At 31.2% G+C, this 22510-nt stretch overlaps 1 protein-coding gene across 12 annotated transcripts in view; it reads left to right on the top strand.

Moving 5' to 3' along the window:
- Window positions 1-22510, top strand: part of LOC145254914 (putative phosphorylase b kinase regulatory subunit alpha) — a 179214-nt gene that overhangs the window by 16162 nt on the left and 140542 nt on the right. For all 12 annotated transcript variants that reach the window (XM_080113903.1, XM_080113908.1, XM_080113909.1 and 9 more), the window contains exons 2-12: window positions 1728-1883; window positions 5353-5569; window positions 11167-11249; window positions 11792-11872; window positions 12295-12393; window positions 12591-12632; window positions 13703-13807; window positions 15780-15833; window positions 17265-17387; window positions 20190-20285; window positions 20456-20563. In XM_080113903.1, the coding sequence (XP_079970029.1) occupies window positions 1728-1883; window positions 5353-5569; window positions 11167-11249; window positions 11792-11872; window positions 12295-12393; window positions 12591-12632; window positions 13703-13807; window positions 15780-15833; window positions 17265-17387; window positions 20190-20285; window positions 20456-20563 (1164 nt within the window). The remainder of the gene's footprint in view (window positions 1-1727; window positions 1884-5352; window positions 5570-11166; window positions 11250-11791; window positions 11873-12294; window positions 12394-12590; window positions 12633-13702; window positions 13808-15779; window positions 15834-17264; window positions 17388-20189; window positions 20286-20455; window positions 20564-22510) is intronic.

Below are 22510 nucleotides of genomic sequence, written 5' to 3'. Positions count from 1 at the left end.
GGAATAAAAGGCGAATCAAGTGAGGTATAGGTTGTTTAAATATTTACATTTAATTTAGCTTAAATTTGCAGTTTTTGAAAAAATTACAAGTGCGGACTTCCTTTTTGCCGGCACTGTATTTATTTATCGCACAAAAAAGTTGCATTGTGTAATGTTCATATATATTACTTTTTGTGCAATTGTTTTAACAGAAGTTATTTTTATTTATTTATTTTTTTTTTAACGCATGTACACAAACACACGCACACAAAAAAATACATGTACGGACTATAATAAGAACCCACCGACACATGTTTTTTTTTTTTTGTTTTTTTTTGTTTATGTTTTCAATACTTGTGGATGAGACTTGTTAAGTATTACAAATTGGGAAGTGCAACACCTACATACAAGACAGTCATGACATAAGCATGAAACGAACTTGATGCAGTGCAAAGTAATATGTCTATTAGTGACGCCATATTGTAATTTTAGTAACCGTTTGTTTATGAAGCATAGAATTGGAGTCCAGAATATGAGAATTATCAGAACTCAGCTAATCAGAATGGATGATATTTGGTGAGGAAGCAGTTATTGTTTATGAAGCAAAAACTGTGTAGATTATTTTAGCTGGTTCGGCCATGCACTTCACCGAAACTCAGGTGACCTCATTCGTGAAGCCATCAACCCAGCACCATCACCAGATTGGAAAAAACGCTGCGGTGGCCAACTCAAGACCTGGCTCAGGATTATGAAACAGAATACTGAAATGATCCTTGGTGCCCGCTTCTACGGGTTCCACCGATGAAACCCCGAATGGCTTACACTTGTAGCGGAAACGGCCTCTGACTGTCACAGCTGGTTGGCCGTTCTACGGGATGTGGTGAATTTGTTGGATGGATCCAAGCCAACCATGTTAGGTTTATGTGATAACTGGGAGTCGTGGTAGTACTAAATATTTAGAGAGAAAAGTAGGGACTTCTTCCTCTAAAGATGTTGCAATTGTGATGGTGTTGCTCGTAGGATGCAATGTAGTATTTTAATATCACGACTAAATGTGTATGAAATGGTGGTCGGAAGCTACATAAGATAGTGATAGATGTATTGAATTTGTGTGTGGCATCTGTTGTTGAAAACCTACAATACTTTGGTCCAGAGGGGAATTTCTACATTCATTTTTTTCATATAGGATATATACAGGGCGAATCATGGGAAACGGATGTTCACACTTTGGAAATCTCTCATGGCCTCCATATTTTTCCATATGTGATTTTTATCTGTGGGGATTTTTTAAATCACGCATCTATGCTGAGAAACCTCACACACTTGGATAACTGAAGACTACAATACATGAAAATATCAAAAAAAAATAGGTGAAGAAACTTTAATGAAACTTTAATGGCTAACTTAAGAAAGCAGCTTCAAATTTGTTCTCATGAAAATGGCCATTATTTGTCAGACATAATTTTTCGCTATTCCATAATGGCATAGTTTGGTAAATGTTTTTATGTACATTATAAAGTTTTTGTTGAAATATTCGCAAAGTTTTGCTTTTCTTAAAAACAACCGTTTACCGTGACTCACCCTGTATATATATATGTATATATACTACTGATTTTAGAAAATTATTTCGTAAGAGATTGGCATGAATCAGGAATTAAATGTAGCATTACTGAAAGATTTGTAATGTTTTTTTTTTTCTCTTTAGAATCACAATATATATATATTTTTTTTTCCCCTGATATTTACAGAATGCTGTGACAGGCCTTTTAACTACTACACATACGTCTCATGCTTGGGTACGAGACAATGTCTATTGCATCACAGCTGTGTGGGGTCTGGCACTGGCCTACCGTAAAGCAGCTGATCTTGACGAAGATCGATCGAAGGCGTTTGAACTGGAACAGGTAAAGTTGAGGCTACATTTATTTTTTTTAATATTTTCATTCTTCAGATTAAGTTTATTGATTTATGTTATCTGTACAAGTTCTTGTTACTTTGTCAATATGACCTATTAATATCACTGTTACACTCTATTTGGAATCCTGGACTCCTCCTGGAAAGATAAAAGAATTTCATATTTGATGTAGCAGATGCATACAATATGGACAATACAGGTTTAGTAAAAAGAAAATAATTTTTATCCCTGAAAGAGAGATCAATTCTTGCACATGAGAAAATAAGAATTATATTCAAAGATGAGTGTTGAAAGTTGAATTTAGAGCGACAGCTTCTTAAATAAAACAGTGTATATTAATTTAATCATTTTATTTGAGCAACTAATAAAGTATGATATACAACAGAAAATAGTTAATAAATCAGAAGTTTGCAAATACATGCTTTTTGCAAGAACTTAAATGAAGAGTGTTCTAGTAATGGGTGTATATGCTTGCTCCAATGATTTTAGTTTTGTTCGTTGTGGAACGAATGGCTTTTGTCTGCAACAAGCTTCTGTGAACTTTTGTCACAAAGCAATCAAACCATCATCCATGATGATAATTACTAGGAAAAAAAGTTGAAGCCAAGAGCATTTACGTTTATACACTACTGATCAAAAATTTAAGACTACTTAAAAATCTTTAAAAAAAAACAACTTTTTTTTTAAGGATAGATTTTAAACTCTTCCGACTTCAGGTTACTAATACTACAATCTAAAAGGTTATGGAAACAAAAAGTTACATTCCCAAAAATGTTATTAAAAAATTTGCATTTTTATTAAATTAGACTTTTTACACATGATCAAAATTATAATACCAAGAGTATAAATTGTTAGATTTATGGCAATTCTAATGTTTTTAGTTCAGTTAGAGATTAGCAATCACCGTGTAAAGGTGTTACCATGCCTAAAGCAAGAAAACTAACAAAAGTTGAGCGCTCTTGAATTCTAGGATGCCATAAGCAAGCGATAGTAAGCGAGCGATAGCAGCTAATGTAAATCGCAGTAAAACTGTTATTTGCAACTTTCTAAAGAACACTGAGAATTATGGAAAAGCAAAATCCTTTGGTAGCCCCCCTCCCAAAAAAGAAAATTTCTCCTGCATTAAGTAGGAGAATCAGACAGATTGTTATGACAGAGGACTTTCCTCTAGTCAAATTAAGGCGGTTACAGATACTGATCACAGTCCAATAACCATCGGACGACACTTACAACAAAAAGGCATGGTAAATAAAACGCATAAACAAATTCCTCGATTGCTTCCACATCACAAAGTGGATTGCTTAAGATTGGGTCGTGAATACCAAACCTGGAACGTTGAAGTGGAAGAAAGTTCTGTTTTCTGATGAGAAAAAATTCAATTTAGATGGTCCTGATAGCTTCCAGCAATATTGGCATGACAAAAACATGCCCCTTGAAATTTTTTACACACATCATAGTGGTGGAGGGTATGGGGTGCCTTTTCTTATAGAGGGACGATGGAGCTCCAGGTGATGCAGGGTTGTCAGACAGCAGTTGGTTATGTTAGCATGCTACAAAAAGCATCTTTGATGATGGAAGGTTGTTGTTTGTGTGAAGATGGATGGTTATTCCAACAGGATAATGCTGCAATCCACACTGCAAGAGCTTTCTACAAGAAAATGGAGTCCATCTCTTGGGACATCTTGCATGCTCACCGGACTTGAACTCAATTGAAAATATTTGAGGATGGATGACAAGAGAGGTTTATCGAAATGGCAAACAATATTCAACAAAAAATGAACTTTGTGAAGCCATCTTCAGAAACTGGAGCAGGATCCCTCGCACCTTAATGGAAACCCTTATTTCTAGCATGCTTCAAAGAATTTTTGAAGTCATTAAAAGCAGTTGAGGTAGAACTCCTCATTAAGTTTGATTGTTGAATCTTTTCATACACTTTTTGTACAATTTAATAGAATTTTTGTCTCTGGTCTTATAATTTTGATCATGTGTAAAAAGCCTAATTTAATAAAAATGTAAATTTTAAAAATAAATCTTGGAAATGTAGCTTTTTGTTTCCATAACCTTTTAGATTGTAGTATTGGTAACCTTAAGTCGGAAGAGTTTAAAATCTATCCTTAAAAAAAAAGGGTTTTTTTTTTTTTTGTTTTTTTTATATAAAGATTTTTAAGTAGTCTTAAATTTTTGATCAGCAGTGTATAGACTGGTTCAAGTGACCAGAAGAATTTGCAAATCGTATAACTTATAAAGAGACAAGAAAGAAAATCACTACTCAACCTATGCGTGAGTGACCTATAAATTCCAATAATTATAAAAATAAATCCTTTGATTGCCAAGTGTTCCATTCTCCATTATGTTAAGTAATGAACAACAATTATAAAAAAAATATAATAATGATGATCAATGCAATAATAACAGGAAGATATGTATGTTTATTTTAAATGTACAAATGCATTTCTTTACAGACGGATAACTGTGTGTGTGATTAGTTTAATGCACATGTGTATATACATTCATGGATACAAAGTTGTTTAAGCATGTATAGTCGTGTTTAGCTATAACATGTAAACATATCATGTTTTAAATATAGAAAAATTGTTCATGTGAGTACAAACTTGTTAGTATGGAAGTGTGTGAATATTTGTTGTTTTCATTCATAAGTTTTTACATGATGAGATGAGAAGAGAATAAATCTTAGGTGGGATGTTTCTAAAATATTTTGACATGGAGTCTTTCAGCAGATAGATTGAATAGTGAGTTTTTATAGAACTCCTTCAGAATCTTCTAGAAACTTGAAGTTGTATGCATGCTACATTCTGATTGGTTAAAAAGATCCCTGGGCATGCTCAGTTTGTTATCCAGCTTGTCAACACCAAGTAATGATCTCCATTGACAGTAGTAGTATTAACAACAACAACACTAGTTGAAGTACCAATAAATGTCATGTCAAATGGAATTATTTTGATGCTCTAAATACTATGAAACATTTTATCATCAGCTTAAAAAAAAATTTATTTTCAAATCTGTTATTTCAATATTTTTGTTTTTAAAGATAATCTTCAGTTTAACATTTTATCTGCTGGCATGTGTTAAATGGTTTTTAAGAAATTGATTTCCAAACCAAGCTATCTCTAACCAGGCCTTTATTACAACCACTTTCTCTCGGGTTCATTTTTTTTTTTTTTTTTTTTTTTACTTCCTTCCCTATGAACTAAACCTGCTATCTCAACTGTTCTACATCTACAATTCCAAGAATTCTCATCCATTCTTTCAATGTGGTCATATCATTAAAATCTATTCTTCTAAAAACATCTCTCTATACTAAAATTTTTTCTTCAATCAATATTTAAAAAAAACAATTAAAATAATATTTCTTGGTTTTTATTTTATTATTTTTTGATTTTTATCTTTTTAATTTACTAATATTTCTTTATTTGGTTGCGATTTTATTCATTCTTTAGTCTGTGGTGAAGTTGATGCGAGGTCTGCTGCACTCCATGACCCTTCAGTGTCATAAACTTGAAGAATTTAAAAAGACCCAAAGTCCAGCAGATGCTCTTCATGCCAAATATAACAGTGAGAATTGCAAGACTGTTGTCGGAGATTTGGAATGGGGTCATCTTCAATTAGATGCCACTTCCCTTTATATTCTTATGTTAGCTCAAATGACCGCATCAGGTAAGTCAACAGTTGATCCTTATTTTGATTAGCATTGTTTTGCAAAATTGAAATAAAAAAAGACAACACCTATATGCTAGAATGTTCATAAGAACAATGACGCTAAACAAGAAATGAAACAGAAATAAAATATTAGTCCATATGTAAATACAGCATTCTCAGTTCTGCTGGCCTCTGAGAGGAACTACTTTAGCATGACACTGTATCTTAGGTCGAGGGGCATTCAAGAAGTAATGTCTCTGATTCACTTCTAATAGCAGTAAAGCAATGAAACTTGGTACAGTTATTAGTATTTCTCTATACAGGAACCACCCAGTTGCACATTTCTTCCATTGTTCAATACAGGTCTGGAGACCATTTTTGTAGAACATCTCAGGGTAGTCTTCCAACCATAACATGACTTCAGAAGTCTAGGCTGCATCATCTGGAAAATGCTTTCCTTTCTTACTGGGAAGGTGAAAGTCAGATAGTGCAAGGTCAAGAGAGTAGGAGGGAGGATTTCATAGCCACATTCATGCTTCTGATCTGACCACATGTTGTGAACCAGAGCATTATCTTGCAGGAGGAGGAACCTTTGTTGATCTTGTCCCATCTGTTTATTTTAATGTCTTCTCTTAATTTTCTCAAAAGTGAGGCATAATAGGTTTCTATAATTGTGGTACTCTTTGCCAGAAAATCTATCATCACTACTCCACCTGATCCTAAAAGACTGTGAGCATGACCTAGCCAGCAGAGGACTGCACCCTTGCTTTCTTTGGAAATGGTGACTCACTACCTCCAAAGATAGATCCAGGTTTCATCCTGTGTAAGCAGTCTTTTGAAAAACTTTGATTCCTCTTAGTACATTTCCAAATTCATATTCGAACACTCAACATGTTCTCACTTCTGGAAATGTGTCAGCAACCTGGGAATCCACCTGGCAGACACCTTTATGTAAATGGTCATCAATGATAATTTCCACACACCCCCAGTACTAATCTTGTTCTCTTTGATTATTTGATGACTAGTCATGCATCGATCTTCCAAACTAGCAGCATTAACTTGACTCATCAGTGGCAGAAGTGAAAAGGGGTGACCAGGTCAGAGAGTTGTTTCCACAAATTTCCAGTCATGTTTTAATTCAAAATATGAATATTTTACAAGGTTATATGAATGGGACATGATTACCGTACATTTCTTTCAGTTCATCAAAAATCTCCTGTGGTGTGCAACTTTTCAAATACAAAAAAAACGGATCACTGTGATGCGCAACAGGCTCCATTTCATATCACACTTGGTTTAAACACCTGTAAATCAGAAACTACAATTAGTAGCAATACTAGTAATACACACACAAACAATAACGATTGGATAATCAGATTTCAAGGGGGTTCTGCTAAAATAGTTATATTTTAAAAACCCAAAGCATTTTAAGTCCTCAAAATACCACCATTTTGTTCAAAAATGAATATACTTTCAAATGAATTAATAAATAATGTACATTACATATTTTAAGACTTTTAAGCAAATAAAGCGATAAAAATGTGAACATCATAAAATGATGTTTTCAGTAAGGTTTTGTAAAGACCCCCTCCCCCTGATTTGTAAATACTCGTACCGCATTTGTATTAAGAATTTTGCGATGAAGTTTAGAAACTAACCAGAAGTGGCATCACTTTTAATAGTTTAGGATGTCCAAAATACTTTTGACCACTTGTTTTTTTTTTTTATTGTGTTAAAAAAAAAAAAAAGACTTCAACGTAATGAGTATTAAAAATTTTCTGAAAAAATTTCTTCAGACACTCGCTAGTAAATAAAACCGTTTTTATCCATTAAAAGTATAATTGTATATTGTTTTCTCTTGTGGTAGCTAGCAGAAAAAAAATCATTTCTATTGACTTTCGATGGAAAACTGTTTTGTAGTATTAGTATTAGCAGCGATACCATGGTTGTAAACAGACACTTAAAAAAAAAAAAATTTTTTTGTTTATTTTTATTCTAGATCGATTTTTTTAAAAAAATAATTGAAAATATGAATATAAAAAATGTTCTTACATGTTTGGTTAGAGCTATTTTATCATCAGAATATAATTTGTTTAAATCAGAGCTATTTGGTTATCAGAATATATAATTATTAAAGCAATCCCAATTTCTCAATATTTCTGGTCAAATTAAAAAAAATATATGGTTAAAAAGACGAGACAATAAGCTTTCTAAATCCGTAACTTGTGTGCACTTTTACCATTGCATTAGTTTTTCACAGTGAATTAAACAGTGTTTTGCTTTGAACAACTGAAAAACTGAAATTATTTTTTTTGGTTCACGTGTATGAGCAGTATCCCTCCCCACACACACTTTTTTTCATTTTCATCTTTTTTACAATTTTTTTTTCAGCAGATTATTATCAAATGGACACTAATCTACAAGATTATAAAAAAAATGCAAAAAAAAAAAAAAAAGAAGAAAAATCAATATTTAAATATTTGTAGGGGTGCTCAGTTTCTAGTGTGATTAAGAAATAAAAAGCGTCTTAAACTGAGAAGTTTAAAAACAAAATGTGTCACTTAATAGAAAGAAAGACATGAAACGTAATTGAAAATAAAAATCAAATTCATTCAAAATTTGTGAACGATTTTTCAGCTTCAACAAATTTTTTGCTTTTATACCTAATATCCTCTTAAAACTACACATAATCATCTTTAAAAACAAGACACTGGATTTATCTTGCATAGGTGGGCAAAAAAATACTTGATACTTTCTGAAACATCACGTTTGCTGATAGTGACATCACTTGTTTTAAATAAGCTTTATTTTTCTCTGTCGTAATTCTTGTAAAGTTTTACACCCTTATTTACCTAAGTTTGCATATTTAAAAGTAATTTGATGTTCAAAATCTAAGACATAACATTTTCAAAAACTAATAATTATGAACCATTAACCATAAATATGAGTGTCAAACACCCTCTTTAAAAAAACTCCCTTAATCCTACCTGTAACCCTAGGTATGAGTGGCAAGCCTCCTCCTACAATCATCTTTAACCCTAACAATAACGCTAAATATGAGTGGCAAACTCCCCACCAAGAAAAATTCTTCTGTATGCTACATATAAATATCTAAGAAAAACAAGGTCCATCCTTAAAAATGCACATGATTTATCTCTCATAAAAATAAATTAACTGTCCTAAAACGCTAGAATGGCATCGACATGGTGAATTATTTTACATGAAATTTATGTGAAATTAACCCCCATTCTAAATTCTAAATAGTTTTTTTTTTTTTTTGTTTCTGTCAAGTCTTCAGGATGTTCACACAGAAGTCAGAGTAACAAGCCTCCCCATTCTCCCATAATTGCCCAAAGACCCTCTTAAGACTACACATAATCATCTTTAAAAGCAAGACACCGGATTTATCTTGCATAGAAAAAATGGTTAACTGCCCTAAAATGCTAGAATTGCCCAAAATGGATCATTTTACATCAAATTCTAAAATAATTTTTGTTTACCTTTCATTAAAGTTTTTCAGGATGTTCACACATAATTGGCTAAAAAGGTAATCATATTTTGGAGAGATGGTCAAATGGGGAGGGGGGGTAACGAACGGTTTTAATCTACGATAATACCAAAGAAATATTGCAATAGATTCATTTTCAAATAGATTTAGATTTCAGTTTCTTGTAAACAAAATGCCTTGCAATTCAACTTTGAGTTCTCTAACTTCTTTTCTTTTAATGGATACATGTCATTTTTAAGGAATTGCAGCATATTTATGTGCATTTACTGCAGATTATTTAAAAACTATTAAATTCCTCAGATTTTCAATGGCATATTCTGATTTCTTGCACAAAAATACACGTATATGGCAAATTTCATTGCTTAATCTTGTGTTTAAAAAAAATACAACATTTTTACTGAAAAAGTAGTGTAAAAAAAACGTAACAAAATGTCTTAAAGAGAGAAAATATCCGAACATGCGAGGCACAAAAATAATTATAACTTCCTTATTTTTAATCAGATTTTAAAAATTTTAAAACATTCTTCCGTAGCTCATCAAGCTCTATGTATGCCATTATTGAGATATTTTAAGCCATTTAAATTTTTTCATTGTTTAATCTTGTGTTATAACAAAGATATAGCACTTTTACTGAAAAAGTAGTATAAAAAATGTGATAAATTCATGTTTTTTTTTTTTTTCTCTCAACTAAGAAAAAGAAGGGTTAGCTCTGTATTGCAAGAATTCTGACTGTGGGTTTGAGGGTGGGTTCAATCTTCAGAGGTCACTAAGATATTTTTTTAAGACTTACGAGGGACGTCTGTCTGCTGTTTCGTAAAACATTTTTTCACTAATATTGACAGCATAGATATTCAGTTAAAATTGAATCATAGGAAAATCTTAAAAAATATCTTAATGACCCCTGAATATTGGACTTTCTTTATGATTTACGGACACACACTCAGACCCACGGTCCGAATTCTTCCAATGAAGAGCTAACCCCTCTTTTCCTTAGTTGAGAGAAAAAAAAAACATGAATTTCACACCTGAGGAAGGTTGTATGTTTCAACAACCAAAACACCCAAGAATAATTGTCCAAGTAACCAAAACAATACAAATAATATTTATTGTTTAAAAAAATAATTAGACTACAATTTTAAGTCAATAAATGTGGAACTGTCTTCCGTTTTCCTGCTTTCCAGCTGACTACGATATGTTTGTCTTCAAGTCCAATATAAACAAGTTCTTGATAAGCCGTTCCCCTTAAGTTAACAAATTTACTGAATTTCCATTACTGACAATTACTATATTGTCCAATTGACTACTATACACTCTTTAACCCTTATCCTCGAGTGGCCCCTGGGCCTTGATAAGTGGTGATGCCTATGGAAAAAAAAAAAACATTTTTTAATATTTTTTTTTTATATTTAGCTGCCAATGGCAATTATTTTATTTATTTATTTTTTTTTTTTTTAAATAATATTGAGCATGACAGACATTTATTTCAAAAGGAATATTATTAACAGTAAATTCTAATAAAGATTGATGAAAATACTATGAAATCCTACTAGTTAGTATAAATTTATGACTAGACTAGCAGGCCGCCTAGCGTTGCCCGGTCATAAAATATGCATAAATATTATATTTTAATTCATACAGAAACAGACATATGCATGAGTATTATGTTTTTTCTAAACAGTTTACTTTTAATAATAAAAAAAAAAATACTCTAGCTGAAACTCAAACCTAAAGACAGCGAGTCAAGTATGATAACCATTAGGCCAGCTTGACAGGATCTTTTAAAAGTATTTTCAAATTTACTTATTCTTAACATAAGTAATCTATCATGTGAATGATTCACACATGTACATTCGTGAAACAGTTGACAAAATCCGATGACTCCCACATACCAGTTTTTCAATTTTGACCCCTTTTTTCTGGATGAAAACCAATTGAAAAGTTTTCCACATGTCTGAATATCCTATATACCAAAATTCAAGTCTGTAAATCAAAAATTTGTTGAGTATATAAGTTGAGAGCTGGCCTCACACATTCTTACTTTTATAGATAAACACCATTGTAATACAAATTTAGATTGATAATTTATTAAATTCTTTCATTTATTTAGGTTTAAAAATCATCTATTCTCTGGATGAAGTGGCATTTATACAAAACTTGGTATTTTATATTCAAGCTGCTTATCGTATTCCTGTAAGTTTTTGGCATTTTTTTTATTTACTTTTTTAATGTTTTTTTTTTTTTTCTGATCCTTAATGTTTCACTATTTTAATTTTACATCAAAATTTTTTAAATTTAGTTTAAAAATTTAAAATGATAAAAAATTTTTCTCCATCAATTTGTGAAATAATTTAATTTTTCTATTGTTGAAACCATGCTTCTGCACAAGGTCATTTGACTTAATAGTGTTAAATGACAATCTATTGAAGATTGAAAGTTCAATCTGTATTACTAAAATTTATAAAAATTAATATTTCTACCTAGTCATGGTTGATGGAATGAAAACAATCTACCTTTTTAAATAAAGAATTCAGTTTCAAATTCCACACTGGTTCTTGAGTTTTAAAAAATGCACTTAAAAAAGATTGGTGTCTACATTAGTCAGAATGTTGCAAATGTTAATAAACCAAGATGAGAATAGCAGTCCGAATGATACAAATTATCAGTCCTTATCTCAAAAATTTTAAAATGTAGTAATGCATCTTCAGTTATTTTATTTAATTTTTTTATTTCAGGATTATGGTATTTGGGAACGTGGTGATAAGACTAATCATGGTCTACCAGAACTTAATTCCAGTTCTATTGGTATGGCTAAGGTAATCCCTTTTTTTTTATGTGTTTGTGTGTGTGTGTGTGTGTATGAGACAGAAAGAGCTTATACAGCCTTTTCAGAGCATGAATTGTTATGCATAATCGGCAGGTGACATTATTCATAAGATATCTCTCTTAACAGAATACAACAGATCTAGAGTAGTAACCATGATAACAAATTATATTATTTTATGGTATAATAAAACTCCTACACTTAATCCTGCCGTGATTAAAATTATTTGTAGTTTTATAATACAAATAAATATAATGCTTTGTTAAAAACAACACAAAAAAAATAACATAATTTTAAAAAAAATGCCAAAGAAAAGTAAAAATGCAAATATTCTTAGGCAGCTTCAGATAAGCATAGCTAGTTCAGTTGTGAAAATGAAATAATTTTTTTTTTTTTTTTTTTTTTTTTTTAAAGGCTGCTTTAGAAGCCATTGATGGTCTTGATTTGTTTGGATCAAGAGGTGGATCCAGTTCAGTTATCCATGTCCTCCCGGATGAGGCCCAGCAGTGCCAGGTGTGTTTTCATTGAATTTTTTTCTTGAAACTCTTTCTTAGAAATGTTAATCTTAAAAACCTACTTATAATTCCTTTGTGAATGTGTTTTGTTTTCTTTCTATTTCATTTAAATAGTGATTTGAAATTTTCTAATGATAATTTTTAGAAAAGATTATTTCTAATGTTTTTATTTTTGTATTGCTCATATCTCTGCAGGCCATTCTCCACTCCATGTTACCTCGGGAATCCAATTCTAAGGTAAGATTTAGACTTTTTCAAATTAAGATGAATGTTTTTTGTTTTTTTTTTTAATCTAGTCAATAGAAAAAACACTCCCTCTTAAATGAAAGTGCAAATAAAAATAAAATAAAATCTATAAAATTTAGAATGCTTAAAATCCTGTTTTAAAATTTATATTATGATCTCATAAAATAAAAACTTTCGGAATTTTTTTAAATGAGGATTGATAATTTATATTATTCAAACTATGGTTCTCATATTAGTTTTTATTTTTACATTTATGACCCTTTTCAGAAGCGTCTTTTCTAACTTGGAAATCTTTATTTTGAACTCAAAAAAACTTACAGAATTTGAAACTGAACCTTTTATTCAATCCATGCTCGTAGATTCTTCTTGCTTTGTCAGCATTGATTGAGTAGAAGTGAATTATTATGGTATTCTTAGTTATTATTGCTTGTAGTAAAGATAGAACCATCAACTTCTCAAAGACTGTCTCTTGAATAAAGTATTCAATTCATAATCCATATAGATCCCAGAGTTTAATACAGAAGAGATGTACCTGATGGAGGTCAGAGGTTAAATTAGCTGAAACATGAAAAAAAGAATGATTAAAATAATCACAAATAAAACTGGTTTAATTATTTTGTTTATCTTTTCCCAGTCTTTCTAATAAGTTAAAATTCTTTAAATATCTCCTCTGAAAACTGTGTCCATAGCAATCCAGTCTTTATGCCATGATCATAAAATCAATCTATTCTTTAATTGAAAAAATAAATAAATAAAAAACGCTATTTATATTCTTCATTTGCTCTGGCAACTTGTCCCATTAATTAATTGCTCTTTTTGTAAATCTAATGAAACTTCTGACAATGTTTTTAAAATGTTGATTTTGGTCAGTCACACATTTTTAAAGTTCAGTGTTGGCATTTGAAATAAAATTTGTTTAGTGGTAAAAATGCAATTTCAAATATAAATGTTACAAACCAATGGATAGATTTGAGCTAAGTTGGAATTAATACTAAAAAGATTTTTTACATTTGTATTCATGATTCTTGTTTAAAAAAATTTGTTTATATTTTAATTTCCAGGAAATTGATGCTGGTCTAATGACTGTTATCAGTTTCCCAGCGTTTGCCTGTGACAAACCAGAGTTGATTGCTGAAACAAAGACCCAAATTCAAGAGAAGTTAGAAGTAAGTTCCACAGTTTTGGCTTTCATTTTACTTTATAAAATTGGCTTAATCTATCAAGGAGAACAATCTCTATTCTGGCCTTCACCATGTCCCGATTCATGGTGGCTCACACTGTAAATTTCACTGTTGAATAAAACGAAAGTTCAAGTTGGCATAAAAATTTTATTCAACTGACATTTTGTCTTTCATATTCTTTATACTCTCTGAGCATTTATGAAAATCAGACAGTTTTAATTATAGCAAGTCCTAATCTATAACCATGTACATTTCTCCAGCTCTCCTAAATACGAGCCCAGTCTAATAATATCAAAACAGCAATGACAGTTGCATAGTCTTATCATAGTCGTTTTCACTCAATCTCTTTTGTGCTGTTTCCTCATTCCTTCTGCTGCTGTTATTTGTGTTGAGCAAATTTGACTTCCAAAATAAAACCCACTAAGATTGTACCTCAGAATTGTCTAGTCTGTATGAAGTCTTTCATTAAATTGCAGATTTTGACCTCCAAGACTCTGAGCAGCAAAATTCAGTGATTGCACACAAAAGTATTGTGGTTGTATATGCAACATTGTTGTCTACATTCTGTGAATTTGTGATTCTGTGTTTGATATATCCTTGCTTGCCAAGCACAAAGCTAGAGACAACCAGAAGTCAACAAATCCTGATGTTGACTTCTTCTGGATTTTCATCAGAATTTTGTTAGTAGTGTTAGTCACTCAGCTATGTTGTCACTGCCCTACCCTGGTGAGAAAACTGTTAGACTGTAAACAGAGCTGCTGCTGCTTTTTTTTCTTTATATTTTTTCTATCTAGCACAAACGCCTGTCTTAGCATCACATTCAGATTTTATATCCAATGCTTATATGCTAATTTTCTCAGCAAACCTAAATATGTCCCTCATCTCTTGGCATTACCAAGATAAACTCCCTGATGAAAATCTGGAGGAATTAAAATCCTTGTGAGTGTGAATCCTTTTCAGGATCACATCTTTTACTCATAATACGATGTTATTGAACAGTGATGAAACAAAACCATCACAGCCCAAATCATGGCAGTGCCAGTTTTGCATGTTGTATTCAGATGTGCTTATCATTGAATAATGACAAAACAAAGACTGTTGGACCTTCATGAGTGAAACTTGGTGGACAACCCAGGCAGAGATTGAGGTCCATTTGTATCAAATATGGTTTAATTCCAGAAAGAATTGCGAACTTTATTAGCTAATTTATTTTAAAATTTCAGAAAATAATCTAGCAATTATTTTAATATGCATTATGTTCAATATATCCCCACAGATAAAAAAATCGAGGGTGGGGGTAAGCTTTGATAAGTGAAGCCAATTCAAGATCACACCTCGTACTGATGATGCTATCATCAAAGTGTCTCTGTATATTATTGAATGGTGATAAAATAAAGACTGTTGAATATTGAAACTTGGTGGACAAGTCAAGCATGGATTGAGGTTTATTTGCACTAAATTTTGTTGGATTCCAGAAAGGATTATGAATTTTATTAATGATTTCATGGATAGCATCTTTTTTTTTTTTTTTTTTTTTTTTAGTTACTCTTGTCATGTAATACACATTTACATGCACGTTAGCATGTAGACACATCAGATCCAACACGTAACAGAGTATGTTGCAAGGAACAGAAGACAATAAGTTGACTCTCTCTTTTCTGTTGTAGCAACATTTATTTCTGAAATAAAACATAATTGTGCTTCTTCTCTCTGACTTCTGTCCTCTCAAACGTGATTGTCAGTCTGTGCACATTTTCTTTTTATAATCTTTTTCTTTTTCCTTACTGTGCTGTTACTCTACAAACGACTCAGCCATTTGCATACAGCTGCCATGCACGTGTTTACGCTCTGTTATACACTGCATGTATTGACTCAACTTTTCTAATTATTCATTCCTCTACCTGTTTAATCTTAAATAAAAAAATTCTCAAGTTTAAATTGTATTTTTTTATTTTAGGGAGTTTATGGCTGTTGCCGATTCCTCAGAGATGGCTACAAAACTCCCAGGGAGGTAAGTGAAACAAAACCTACATCTTGAAATGTTGGAAGGCGGTAGAGTAAATTGAACAAAAGAAAGGAAAAATAATTAAAGTGGGCAAAAGTTTTCCTTTAATCTTACTCTACACTATCATTATTTTCATTGTTAGTACTCGACTGAACTCCAATCTATGACTTATGAGCAAAGTTTCTTCCCTAAAACTACCCATTTGTGGAACACGGTATTATGGGGCTGCTTTCCAGCTGACTACAACATTGCCATTTTCAAATCCAATGTAACCAAATTCTTGTTGAGCCGTCCTCTTCAATAATCAATTTCTGACTAGTTACATCCACTGTTAGTAATTCTTTTGATCTTTCACTGTCTGCCTGTCAAAGTGTCTGGAAAAGTAAAAGGAAGATGAATTTGATAAAGGCAAAATAAGGTTATATTATTATCAAACAGAAGTTTATGATTGAAAAAGAAACATGGTGTAGCTAAATGATAACGCTCACAACACCACCCTCCTCAAGAAAAAAAAAAATTATAAATAATTTTAGCTTTCCTCCCTCAGCCTTAATTTCTTAGTAGTGGCCATGTTTAACATGTATCTAGTTATCTAGCATTTGTTTGTTTCTCTGTTACTTTTTATGTATATTATATGTATATAGATATATTATTTATACATACTTTAACCGCTCAAAATACATGTGAAAATATTCCTCAATTCTTGGATTGAGTTTTGATTGAAAAAAACTTCCATTTTAATTGCTATAATTTTCAGTAATTTGCAATTAGCTCATCAAGGGACTCATCTCTTAGTATATTTGTCTATCACTTTGGCTCCCTTTCACTGTTGTATGATATCCTCCTCTGCTCTTGTTTTTTTTTACAGTGTCTAGTTCTCTCTCTCTCTCTCTCTCTCTCTCTCTCTCTCTCTCTCTCTCTCTCTCTCTCTCTCTCTCTCTCTGTTTATCAACAGTTAAAGTGAAGTTATTATTATGAAACTTGAGATTGGAATAGTTCATTAGAACAAAAGGAAATATAACCACAGGTAGTAACACAATTTAAATCATAGCTTGAGGGAAGAGAAAAAATAACAAGCAGAAAATCATTTCACATCTTTCTTTTTTCATTAATAATTATTTTTTCTACCTTATCATTTTTCATAATTTTTAATTGTGTTACTATTTGCGCCATAATAATTATGCAGGTGCCATTTGTTTTACTTGAAATTCAATATTTCGATTCCTTTGATCACTATAGAAGCATCTAAATCTTTAAGATTGGAATTTTTTTTTTAATATGAAATGTAGATTTTAGTGTAAAAAAAAAAAAAAAAAAAAAAAAAAAAAAAAAAAATTTATGCAATGAACATTTTTCTGTTCACTTTGTATGTTTAGATTTTATTAATTTTCAAACAATTTTTATTAAATTGAACAAAAAATGATTTCAACATTGTAGGACCCCAACAGACTGCATTATGAACCAGGCGAACTTATGAAGTTTGATAACATTGAATGTGAATGGCCTCTATTTTTCGCATTCTTCATCCTCGATGGTCTTTTCACAAATAATATGGAGCAGGTAAGATTTTTTAATCCAAAATTAAGGAATTTATTACATATGTTAACTTAGAAAATTTAATTGATATTTTTACAAAATCACAAAGAGAATTATTTGTGTCTGTATAAAATCCTAAGAGTCACCCCAAAAATAAAGCCTCCTATTTTTTTTATAAGTGAAAAAGTGAAACAGGTTGAAGAGCTACAAAGATGAGAATGGTGCCATTAAAACAAGCGACCCTTTTGTCCTCCAGAATTTATTTTTTATATAGTCACCACTATTTTCAATGGACTTTTGCCAGCGATGAACGATGGCTGTGTAAGGGCATCTGCAGTGCACTTTGTCATACGAGAGTTGTTCCAAAAGTGAAGCTTACTATTTTTTTTAATCCAAAAAGTTGAAGAGCTACAAAGACGGGAGTGGTACCATTAAAATGAGCAACCTTTTATACTCCAGAATTTATTTTTCTACATAGTTGCCACCATTCTCAATGCACTTTTGCCAGGAATTCAATGATGCATCTCTTGTTCTAATACACGGGAATTGATTTTTTAGAGTCTCACACCATAAAAATCTGCAGCAAAAATAAATTTTTCAGGTCATGAATGCCTAAGTTCAGTCACCAGAACAATGTAATTTGAAATCCCCATTGATCCATTTGGATGAAATAAAAAATAAAAAAAATAGGAGGTATTACTTTTGGAACGCCATCTCGTATCTAAAATATAAAATAATGTATATTTTTGTTGGTCTATTAATGCATTACAACAGCTCCTACAAATTCTATATGTAATTCGTTTTTGCCATGACAAACTGATGCAAATAAATTCATTTATAGTTTCATTATTGAATTTAGCTCTGTTTTCTATATGAAATGCCTAGTGAGTTTTTTTTTTTTTTTATTCTGACACTACTAATTTACTCTCCAAAAGCTTTATTTAGGTAAAAATGTTTATATTTCAAATTTTATTTTCACTAAGGTCTTTATTGTGTCATTACGTAATCTCTCTTCATGCATATCACACAAAGTGTACAAGGTTATCGGAGAGCCTTATTGAATTGGATTTTAAAATACGATTTTAAAGTTTTTATTTAGTTACCTTTATAAAAATCTACAAATCTATATATCTATAAAAGTGAAAGTCTGTCTGTCTGTCTGTGTATCTGTGTGTCTACATTTCCCTATGCAATAACTCTGTCAATTTTAAGTCTACAGACTCGAAATTTGATATACATGGTACTGAGATTTGGCAAAATCGATGTTTTCGGCCAAAAATTTGGCGATTAAGGGGTCAAAGTTTAACGATTTGACCTTTTGAGAACTCTACCAAACTCATCCGACAATTTTTGGTCTAAACACTTGAAATTTTAGATATAGGTTCCTTTGACATGGATCTAACTTAATAACTTGATTTGAGCCCGAAACAATAAATTTTAAGGGGTCATAATAGGGGTCAAAGTTAAAAAAATTGACCAGTTTTTTTGTTTTTGCTCACCATACACCTCCAAACACCCGGACAACGCCGGGCTGAAATATTAGTATTTCAATATATCTAAAAAAAAAAAAAAATTTGTTAAAATTCTTTAGTAATTTCTTATAACTTTCACTGCTTTTTGTTGATTTCATTTTTTTTTTTTTTTTTTTTTTTTTTTTTTCATGAATGCCATGTTCTTTTGAAACTTGTTTCAACCAAGATATTGTCACTTTAAGCTGCTTCAATTGAAACGATTTATTTTTAAATTGTAAATCACCACATCAGGATTTTAGAGTTGATCAGTTGCAGCACGGCCACAAAATGATTGGAAATCTATGCTCTGGAGTCTAGTCTATCTTACTATTTCACCTGTTGGTAAGAGAAGATAAGACTGTTTGGGGAAAATAAACCAACAACTTGACTGGGATTTAAACATGGTGAACTAAGCTTGTCATCTACAATTGTACCATTGAACCAAATTTCATGTCCAGAATAAAAATAAAATATTATGAATGGTTGCAGAAATACAATCCTCTTTTCATCATACATTTCCTCAGATTTTCCACTTGATTAATCTGATAGTAAAAAGTTCCATCATCAGTTTTTAATACTAAATTCATGGGAATCATCATGGTACAACTTTTTGATCGGCTTGATTCGGTTGTTGACATTGTTTTTTCTGGTTCTTTCTAGAATTAGGTACTTATAGGAGAGACCACATGAAGGTTGCCAACATCCATCATTGAAAGTGATGCTACTGCGTGCAAACTTGGCACACCCAGATCTTCAGCTAATGTTGTTATCCACTTCACAGCATTCACCTTCTGTTGTTTGTTTTTATACAAATATATTCATTCTAAAATTGAATTTAAAAAACAAATTATTCATCAAATAAATATGATATGAATATATATAAAAAAATAAAACTAATTTTTATTTTTTATTTTTGGAATCCTTTGAGATGAGGCTTCATAATTTGTGCATTCATTCATGCGGACTCTTGCCCTCATCTTTATAGTTGTTGTTTTACCACATTTTGGCCTTCCTCAGATGATTAACCACAACAGACTAGACCAATTCTGGTCTAGTCTGTTGTCGGGTCCATACCGAATGATATTATTTTTATTTTTTTATTTTGGAATCCTTTCACCTGAAGAAGACCAAAAGATAAGTTGGCTGAAATGTGGTGAAGCAACACCAACTATGAAGATGAGAATAACAGCCTGCAAAAAAGAATGAATGCACAATAAATAAAATGTTAGAAAGTTTTTTATTCAATGTTTAAAAAAATATGTATAATTTAAAATCTTTTTCTTTTTTTTATGGATTTTAATTTTTTTCTCCTTAGACTGAAAAGTACCGACTCTTGCTGGATAACCTCATGCATAAAAATGAAGAAGGAATTCCTTTGGTTCCAGAATTATATCAAGTTCCTGGTGATAAGGTAAAACCATTTTACTTATTAACAAAACCTCATGATGAAAGAAAATGGTTAAAATTACTTTTCTTTCTGTATTTCGATTAGTTTCCATTTTTCATAAAACACCAACTATTACTCATTAAAACTACAATGGAGTTTATTTATATAAAAAGCTTTACTTTATTTCTATTTAGGTTGATGCAGAAATAACAAATCCTAAAAGCCAGAAACGTAAAGCCATTGGTCGAATGCCTCATCTCTGGGCTCAATCACTCTATATTCTTGGAAGGCTCATCCATGAAGTAAGCATCTTTTTATTTTCTTCATTAGATCATATGATATGAATTTAATTTCTGACTATAAACACTTGTAAAGTTATTAGTATTATTCAAACTATTTTCTTTTTGATTATTTTCACATTTCCACCAATGTAACCTCCGACCTTATTTTGGGGCATCTTTTCAAACTTGGGAATCTCCGTTGAACTCAAGAATCTACATGAAATTTTGAAAGAAACTTTTTATTTAATCCACAGCTACCTCCCAAATTGTGCATGAAGACTTCAACTTTTCTGAACTCATTTTCCAGTTTTTAAGTAAAAGAGTACTATGGCTAAAAACTCTTTCCAAAGATTTATGAGCTGCTTTTTTTTCTTTTTTTTTTTTTTTTTTTTTTTTTTTTAAATCAAGAGAAAAATATGTTTAAAGAATGGAGATTTTAAAAAAGAAAGCAAATCTTTTCTTCCTGGGTAAAATGCAAGTAATTTTATTGCAACATTCACTGTATTTAAGTGAATCACCCTTGTATTATGTGTGATACTTGTGATAATACAAATAAGCATTTACTGAATTCAAAGCCATTGTGATGTTTTGCTTATCAAGCGGCCATTTACAAGAAAGAAAAAATACATGCTCAGAGTTGTGGGGTTTTGTAGGTGTTAAGAATTTGCATATTTTAAAGACAAGATACGATGACAGGCAAATCGAAAAATGTGAACATGAATAGAGGGGAGACAGGTTAATGCAATTGAAGGATGTTTCTTTTTTTAGTTGTAAGCCATTTTAGTATGAGAACAGAAATGTTCCAAACAATGGCAGTATCAATCCCAGAAAGCTTTAAATTGTAAAAGCTTGCCGACAAAGAATAGTTCCTTGCAGGTAGCCAATCTGAAGAATGCTTGAGACAAATAGCAGAGTTCCTTCCCATGTGAAGTCAAGAAATTGTGTGCAGGAATTCATAAAAGATTCAGTATATTTATGGAGTGGTTACAGTTTCTGATCAGTCAGTTCTTATCACTCTTGCTTATAAGTAGAACCTTCCAATTTTTTATAATCATACCCTCATTATAACAAAAACATTGTAACAGTTTTTAGTAATTTTGTTGATACAGTGTTGGCTGAACAAGAATTTATCCTGAATTTTACATTGGCAATGACACTTTATTCTGCTACAAAAGATTCTCCAGTTTCTTCATGATACCAAGTGTTGGATTATATTTTGGTTAGTAATAAGGCTTGTCAACCAGTTTTATGCCAAAACTGCATGTATGTTTTGTGTATACAAATGGTTTGTAAATTACCTTGTTTTGTAGGCATTTATTTTGTAAATCTATACTCCTATAAATTCGTTTTTCTTCTGTGTGTATTGATATTCATATTAAAAACCCTTTCTCTATTTTATTTAAAAAGAAAATACAATTTTCTTATATATGGGTCGTGGAATTGCATTCACTAGCAAAAGATCTAGCTAATTTGCATATTCTTTTAAACATTCATTTTAATTAATTCTCTATTAGTTTCTTCGGTTTTCTTATAGGATAATCATCTTTAGTTAACTATTACATGTAATTATATTCATGCAGATATTCTAAATGATTTCTACTTGCATAATATTTGCGTAAAAAGCTTATAGTAAACATAAAACTATTTCTGTATATATTTATGTATACGTATGTATTTTTATTTTAAAAATTTTGCCTACCAAACTCCTCCTAGAATTTTTGGTCTACAGACATGAAACTTCATATGTAAGGTATTTGAATTCATGCGAAACTTAATATTTTGGTTTTAGCCTGGAAAAATTTGTTAAAATTTAAAAAAAAAAAAAAAATGAAATTTGCCAGGTGAAGGTCAAACGCTGGCATTGCAAATGCATAACATAGTAGCGATTGGTTCTTGTTTTAATTTTTAGCCTTGCAGTAAGCATGTCTTCATAGCCCAGTCATTGACGGCAGAGGCAAAAATAAATCG

The sequence above is a fragment of the Euprymna scolopes genome, chromosome 3, assembly GCF_053919585.1.
Source record: "Euprymna scolopes isolate OS-2025 chromosome 3, ASM5391958v1, whole genome shotgun sequence".
Lineage (NCBI taxonomy): Eukaryota > Metazoa > Mollusca > Cephalopoda > Sepiida > Sepiolidae > Euprymna > Euprymna scolopes.
Note: the sequence above shows the minus strand (reverse complement) of the source record. Positions and strands in the feature narration are given on the sequence as shown.